The sequence below is a fragment of the Ixodes scapularis genome, unplaced genomic scaffold (genome assembly GCF_016920785.2).
Source record: "Ixodes scapularis isolate PalLabHiFi unplaced genomic scaffold, ASM1692078v2 PGA_scaffold8__174_contigs__length_109621045, whole genome shotgun sequence".
Lineage (NCBI taxonomy): Eukaryota > Metazoa > Arthropoda > Arachnida > Ixodida > Ixodidae > Ixodes > Ixodes scapularis.
Window position 1 is genome coordinate 48098828 of NW_024609883.1, and position 7926 is coordinate 48106753.

The 7926-nt window shown below is 45.4% G+C and overlaps 1 protein-coding gene across 1 annotated transcript; it reads right to left on the minus strand.

The window, feature by feature from the left end:
- Positions 1 to 5450: 5450 nt before the first annotated feature.
- On the minus strand, positions 5451 to 6860 carry LOC115319666. The gene is made up of 2 exons (XM_040206162.1): positions 6785 to 6860; positions 5451 to 6274 (listed from the first exon to the last, which is right to left on the minus strand). The coding sequence occupies exons 1-2, from the start codon at positions 6858 to 6860 to the stop codon at positions 5451 to 5453; spliced, it is 900 nt and encodes a 299-aa protein (XP_040062096.1).
- Between the last annotated feature and the right edge of the window lie 1066 nt (positions 6861 to 7926).

Genomic DNA, 7926 nt, shown 5'->3' on the forward strand with positions numbered 1-7926 from the left:
CACTGTCGTCTTGTTACATTACTTCATTTCATTCATTTCCTCTTCAAAGGCCCAGTTAGGGCACTACATAAGGGGCGGGATGGCAGTTTAATACTATAAACCAACAAAACTAATAATGTAGAATAGCACAAAGTAGAAGTTATACAACATATAAATTATAATACAACTGAAAGAGCACTCACAGGAAAATAAATTTGAAGAGCATCTAGGAAAACTGTGGGGTCCTCGATGGTAACTATAGATGATGGTAACTGGTTGTATTCTTAAATGGCAAGTGGAAGAAATTATTCATTACAAGAGTTGGTTTACGAAAATTCGTTTGATAGCACATGAGCTATTTTGGTGGGAAGGTATCATTTCTGAGGTGTTAAAGAGTCCTCTAGGTCTGAGCAATAGTAATAGATTTTGTGAAGGAGGCAAAGTCGGGAGAGTTTCCTTAAGTGGCGCAAAGTGTTTAGTCCGAGCTTATTTTTTAATGCACAAACACTGGTGAAATGATCGTATTATCATAAGATGAAACGAGTGGCTCGCTTTTGCACTGATTCTAAAGCGTCGACAAGGCATGATTGATAGGGGTTCCAAATAGCAGCAGCATATTCTAGTTTAGGTCTAACGTAAGTTCCATAAGCCCGTTTCCGAACATCTGGAGGGGCATCTCGTAGGGTTCGTCTGATGAATCCGAGAATCGTGGATGCTTCAACAGAAATTATTTCAATATGGGTTTTCCAAGAAAGGTTACAAGTTAATCTGATGCCAAGTTATTTGTGGAGAGGAACGGGTTCAATCACTTCGTTGTCTATGGTATACTGGTATGCCATCAATGACTATTTTTTGGTGAATTGAATTAATTTGCACTTTGATTTCTTTAGAGACGTTAGCCATTTCTGGCACCAGTGGCCGATTTCCTCTAGATCATTCTGAAGTTGATAGTTGTCGTTTACTGAAGTAATCTTGTTATATGTGGCACAATCTACTGCAAAAAAAAAAACAATTTAGAGGAACTTTAAACGAAAGATCGTTAATAGATTTAAAAAAAAACAGGGGTCCCAGAACGGAACTCTGAGGAACCCCTGACGCAACGCTTATTAGTCTCGATTCGTGCTCGTTAGTCACTTTGTATTGAACGCCAGATGCAAAAAAAAAATTGAATAATCCAGGAAAGTACTAGGGGGTCTAATTATAGAGATGATAGACGTTGATGAGGAACACGGTCAAAGGATTTGGAGAAGTTTAAAAACTGGGTGTCAGTTTGTACATGATATTCTAGGTTAGTATGTAACTCGTGAACAAATTCGCACGGCTGGGTCTCTCAAGATAAACCCCTACGGAAGCCATGATGATGTCTGAAGAGAAATTTTTTTGTAGACAGGTTAGTCATGATGTGCGAATACAAGATATGCTCTAGAAGTTTAGACGATATAGAGGTTATAGAGATCGGACGACAGTTAGCCGCTGAAGACCGAATTTCCTGGTGGTAGATTAGGATAACCCTGCCGATCTTCCAATCAGAAGGTAGAGAGCTTTCGGGTGATGAGTGGCTGAAGATAAGATTAAGAAGTTTGCTGGAAATAGCAACTGTATTTGTAAGAATTTGGTTGATATTGTCGGGGCCTTCTGAGGATGAAGGTTTAAGTTTTATAATAAGTTTAATTATGCCGGTTGTGTTAACAATAATTGGTGGCATAAGATCACAACACTCTTCAAGTTGGGTTGGAATGTTAGATGCGCAGTCACTCTACCTGACTGGTTCACTGTTCTGGTCATCAGATTTATAGTTCTGAGAGTGGTCTTGGGTGACATAAGCTTCCAACCTTTTGTCTGATTATTGCGCAGAATTGACAGTAAGCCATAAGATTTTTTTTATTTTTTTATTTCAAAGTTTTAAGGTTTTTTTGTGTGGTTTCCAAGTGCAGCGTTGTAACAGTCCCAAGCACATAATATGTTGGTTCGCTTCGCCTTTGCGAAAAGCCGTTTTGTCTTGTTACATAATGACTTCAAAGTTTTAATTTAGCATGGGTTGGATGAGTCATTGCGAATTTAAATAGTGGGCACATATGTTTGCACCAAGTCAATAACCTTATTTTTGAAAAGAAACCAATTTTCCTCGAAAGACCGTGAAAATTCGCGTTCGAACGAGTCATAGAAAGTTGATAATTGATTTTTATTGCTTCGTACTTGGCTTTATTGAAATCGTGAATAGTTTTGAAAATCGGCCTTTTCACAACAGCCGGCAAAGAAAAGACAAGGTCCAGGACAAGAACGACGTTAGCTTTAGGCAGTGGTTACACGTTCCTCAAAAAAAGGAACGAACGCTCGTTCCTTGTTCCTTTTGATTTTTGGAACGCGTTCCCGTTACAAGTCACATCTGTGAAAAAGGAACTCGTTCCCGTTACAGTTTAAAAAATGGAACGTGTCGTTACATGTACGTTACATTTGTATTTTTCTAATTACAACATTTAGTTTAATCAACCAGTTCTTTTTTATCTATTTCATTAGTAGTCAACATACGAGTTTGTAAGTCGTTATGGAAGGGCAACAGGAGAAGAAAACGAGCGGAAGAAGGGTTTCATTTGTTGATATATTCAAGTTAAAAATCTCAGCTTTTAACCATATTCATGTTTGTAGTGAACGATTCAGACGAGCCGAATGCACTTTTACCCAACGTTGTACGAGCGTTTTACAGGAACCTCACACGTTTCAATTGAGCAAAGTCCCGTGTTAGAACTTAACAACAGTTGCTTCTCGATGTTGCTGTCCGCAAGACGAGTAAGTCGAGGAGAGGGTAGGGCTTTTGGAAAGTGACTCGTTAAAAACTACAAATACTTTTTTGTAAGGTTGGCTTTGTTGTTCATTTTGAAGGTGGGGGGACAAGAGAAGAAATCATGTTTTTTTTTTTCTGTCTATCTTTTAAGTGACCAATGTTCGGGATACGAGGGTGCGTTCGATGTCTGGCAGTCTCTGATCTTGTTGTAACTGTAGGTCTCGTTATGAAGTTCACAAGTGGCTGTAGTGGGCCTTAGATGTCTGGGTGCATGAAGATTCGTGGAACCAATGAAAGTAGCTGAGCTTGAAACAACCCTCTTTCTTTGTCTTTTCCTACGACTAAAAGCCTTGCTTTGTGTACCGCAGTTTCGGGCACTCAAAAAAGAATTAATGTGCACCAGCTCTCCTGCACCCGAAACTGTTAGCAAGCGAGGACCACACAAAATAATCCACAAGATTAGTTGCCAAAAAGGCAACGAGATCCTGCTCTTCGTAAAGATATTGTTTTTGTACTTTCAAAATTTCCCTGTTCGAAACAAAATAAAAATTACCCCACTGGACGAAAAAAAGGAACGCCGTTACTCCTTCCGTTCCAGTAAAAATGTAACGCGTTCCCGTTCCAGTTCCAGCGATGCAAAATGGAACGGCGGCGTTCCTTCGTTCCTCCTAAAAGGAACGCGTTCCAGGAACGCAGTTCCTTGGAACGCCGTTTCGTACAACACTGGCTTTAGGCACCTCTCTAGTTAAGGCTCTCGGCTTTATTCCCTGCGTCCATTATCCCCCAGTTGACTTCCCCCTTGGAGCAATCACCCGTTCACCGTCTACGAAGACATCTGGGTTTGCACAAAAATCACGGCACCCCTGTGTGGTCAGTCGAGCCCTGACAGAGGACTTGATGGCGTCTCGAGATTCTTCGTTTATGGTCATTTATGCTCATGGTTCTGTCGACTTCATTGATAATGTCGCGTATACAGCTTACCACATCCCCTCGGAATCCTGCTCATTGTCAAGACGGTTCGAACATGCCGTGTCTTCGACTACAGCCGAGCTAAGTGTAATCTACGCAGCCCTTCTCATCGCGACGAAACCACCAGATAACTAGTTTTTGGCTACAGACTCTTGGTGTGGTGTGCAAAATATCCTCAGCAGCAAAGACGCTAATCCCCATTTGACCCGTAGAATGATTAGTCTGGGTCGTCTACTTGTCTCCCACGGCTCTGAGCTGCCAGTACAGTGGATCGCCCCTCACACACTTTACCCGGAAATGAGATAACTGGCCATCTGGCCGCAGCCGCTCTAGAACTACCCACTGCGACGTTGAATCTCCCCAGCCAGTCTCACCCAAGATGGGCTGCTAACACCTGAATACAACACAGACATCCCGTTTTCAGTGTGGCGTCTGATGAACTTTCTCCTTCAGCCTGTACGCGAGGCCTACCACGGAAGTTCGCTTCCCTTCTCTGCACCTAAGAGCAGACTGTGCTTACACGCCAGTGAACCTGCACCGCATCAAAAGAGCATGCAACCAGCCCTTTTTGCAAGAACAGCGATCATCCAAAAATGCTGACGCATATAGAGGGTGTCTTTTTTTTTTTTTTTTCTTTTTTTATTCCTTCAGATTTGTTTAAAAAAACCGTGAAAGCTACACTTATGCGGTTGTTGCAGGTGAGTTATACGGCTAGGGGGACATAGTATAAGAAGATAGTCGCAACTATCAGTCGGCTAATTAATTAATGAACGTTTTAATAGGTGCAAGTAGGCATATATAGTTCCAATTAAAAACTTGCTAAGCATCATCGAAAGCCACTAAATCAACTCTTTTTAGAAGGATATAGCGCCTGGGCAGCATTCTACGGCGTTGTGTAAAAATGCTCTATTTGGACTCGTTTCTAGATTTAGGTTTCTTATCGGAGCGCATCTTTGCGCCCGCGCTCCTGCTCCCGGTGGTCGCGGCGCGAAGCCACTTTCTCGCCTCCCTCGTAGAATGGAGAGAAGTAGGGCGCACATGTGTTGCGCGTCTTAGCCACTAGGGAGCAGGACCGTGGGCGCGTAGATGCGCTCCTATAAGAAACCGAAATCTAGAAACGTGTCCAAATGGAGCGTTTTTACAGAACGCTGTAAAATGCTGCCCAGACGTTATATCCTTCTAAAAAGAGTTGATGTGGTGTTTTTTGATGATGCTCAGCAATTTTCTAATTGGAACTATATGTCTATCTACACTAATAAAAAAGTTAATTAACAAATTTTACTTAATTACCCGAATGATAGTTGCGACTATCGACCTATAGTATGTCCCCCTGGCCGTATAACTCACCTGCACAAACCGGATAAGTGTAGCTCTCATGGCTTTTTTTAAACAAATCTGAAAGTATAAAAAATAACATATATAGTGATAGTAATAGTGATAGTACTTTATTGCACTTAAAAGTTTGTGGTGCCGTTCGGTGTGCAGGTGAGGAGGGAAAGGCGTGCGCCCATACACATATTGTGCCCCTTTCACCAACCGGACGGCGCTATGAGGACTATTTTAGTTCTTATAAAAACTAGTCTAGACAAAAAAAAAAAACGTTTTTTTTCACGCACGCGCGCGCGCGCACACACACACACACACACACACACACACACACACACAGACACACACACACAGACACACACACACACACACACACACACGCACACACCGGTGATTATGCTATTGTCCGAGTAACTGTTCTACACAACTCGCGGATGTCGTCTCGGTTGCAGGCGATTGACTCCGTGAGGTGGTGTGGGAGTGACCTCCAAATTTCTGCAGCACGCATTAGGCACGATGTCTTGTGGCGCAAAGTTCGCGACAGTGGAGGTTGTAGTCGGCCAGTTCGCTTGTTGAGGTGAGGTGGGGAAGGCACGTCAGGGTGGCCAGCACCCATCATTAGGCAGAAGAGCCTGATCGAGGCTACGTTTCTGCGGTGTTGCAGAGTCCGCCACTGGGCGTACTGCAGGAGTCTGGTAGTGGAAATATCTCTGGCGGCAGTGCGGTGCGACGAGGGGGAATCTCGTCGGTACAGCGTAAGGGCTGCCCTCCGCTGTATGGACTCGAGAGATTTCTTATGCGTTGTTGAGGGGGGGTCCCAGATAGCAGAACAGAATTCCAGCTGCGGGAGTACCAGCGACGTGTATAGGTGCCTGAGTGGTGCGGCTGGCATGCCGCGCGTAATTTGGGTGACGAAACCCAGTGTCCGCCTCGCACGTGAAGCAGTTCCCTGGATGTGGCGACTAAAATCGAGGCGCTCATCGAATGCGACTCCGAGCAGTTTTGTGTGAGTGACACGAGAGAGTTCGGTGCCACCTATTGCAAGGGGTGGGGAGTGTGAGGGCTTAGCCAAGGACAGGCTGACTTTCATGCTAAGGCATTTTGTAGCGTTTAGTGGGAGGCTGTGTGTTACGGACCACCTGTAACAGGTATCGAGGTCGTTTTGAAGGGAGGTGACTGCGTCCTTAGAGATTCCTGGTTGTATCAGAGAGAGGTCGTCTGCGTACAGTATTGCCTTACATTTCAGTCCATCGGTGATGTCGTTTATGTACAGCGAGAAAAGTGTAGGGCCAAGCACACTGCCCTGCGGCACACCGGCGAGCACAGTACAGGGTGACGAGAGATGACCGTGGAAGGCAACTCGCTGGGTTCGATTCCTGACAAAGTCCATTAGCCAGTTGGCCAAGGAACCCTCAATCCCCACTTTCTGGAGTTTTTTAGGGAGAAGTGCATGGTCGATACGATCGAATGCTTTTGAAAAATCCAATTGTACTAGTTGGCAGGGGATGCGCTGGTCTAGGTGTGAGCTAAGCATGTGAACTGCTACTGCCAAGGCAGTGTCGCAGCTGCGTCCCCTTCGAAATCCGTGTTGTGCCTGATTTAGCAAGCCCTTGTCCTCCAGGTGGTTCAGGATTTTTGTATATACTATTCTTTCCAGTGTGCGGCTCACAACTGAAGTGGAGGCGATGGGGCGATACGAATCAATGTTGTCGGTGTCAAGTCCATTACCTTTGTGGATGGGCGTTATGATGGATCTCTTCCATTGAAGAGGTACGGTGCCATAGTCGACTATGCGTTGAAACATGTGGATCAGGATGGGCTTGATCAGAGGGGCGGAGAGCTGGAGAAAAGCAGGATGCACTCGGTCTGGTCCAGGGTTCTGTGCTGGGCGAAGGGAGGACAGTGATTCTTCCAAGTCTTCTTCGGTAATGGATAGGGATGACAGAGAGGCTCCAGGTGGAGGGGACGACTCGGGATTAGCTGGGTGGGAGGGGGAGGCTTGGGGAGGTACGAGAGGCATTCGGGGTAGAGGTGAGGCGGAAGTCATGTGGGGAGACCAAATTGAGGAGAAGTGTTCACTAAACAGAGAGGCTATAGTGGGGGGGTCTGATACAAGTTTATGGTTCTGTTTGAAGACTGGGTGGCCAGGTGAAGAGGACTTTTTTGGGGATTTGACGTAGGCCCAAAACAGCTTGGGCTCTTTGGCTGCTCGGGCTGCAATGCTGGTGACATACTCCTGATGTGATATGTGTACCAGCCTCTTTATGTCTTTTTGCAAACTTCTCGCTTCAACGTAGCTAGATGTACAGTGTCGCTTTCGAGCACGATTGAAGAGTAGGCGCTTTCGTCTTGCAAGTTTTACAATGTCTGTGGTGATCCACGGAGGCCTCTTTTTCTTCGAGGCTGGCGAGTGAGGAACGCATTCCGTCTGAATTGCAGTCATAAAGTCAGTCCAGAGCTCGTACATTTCGTGGGTAGAGGGTTCAGACAGCACCATCGACCAGGGGGCAAGGTGAAGGAGCGCGCGTAGGTGGGGGAGATCCGTCTTTCCATACCGGTATATCATTTGGGTGAAATGTCCTTGGCGGTGGAGAGACGTGTAACATTCAATGTGTATAGCCTTGTGGTCGCAGCCGACCAGACTTTCCTGTGCGTAGCAGTCCAATACAAGGGTAGGGTTTGTAGTGAAACAAAGGTCAAGTTGTGACTCATTGCCGGCAGCTGACCGGTATGTGGGGTCGCTGCAGAGCTGGACGAGACCGGCAGTCTCTACCATCTCAAGGAGCTGCTGGGATGCTGGGTCAGCAGCTATAGGCGACGATAGGTCTCTCCAATCAATATGCACATTGAAGTCACCTAGTAGGTAAACA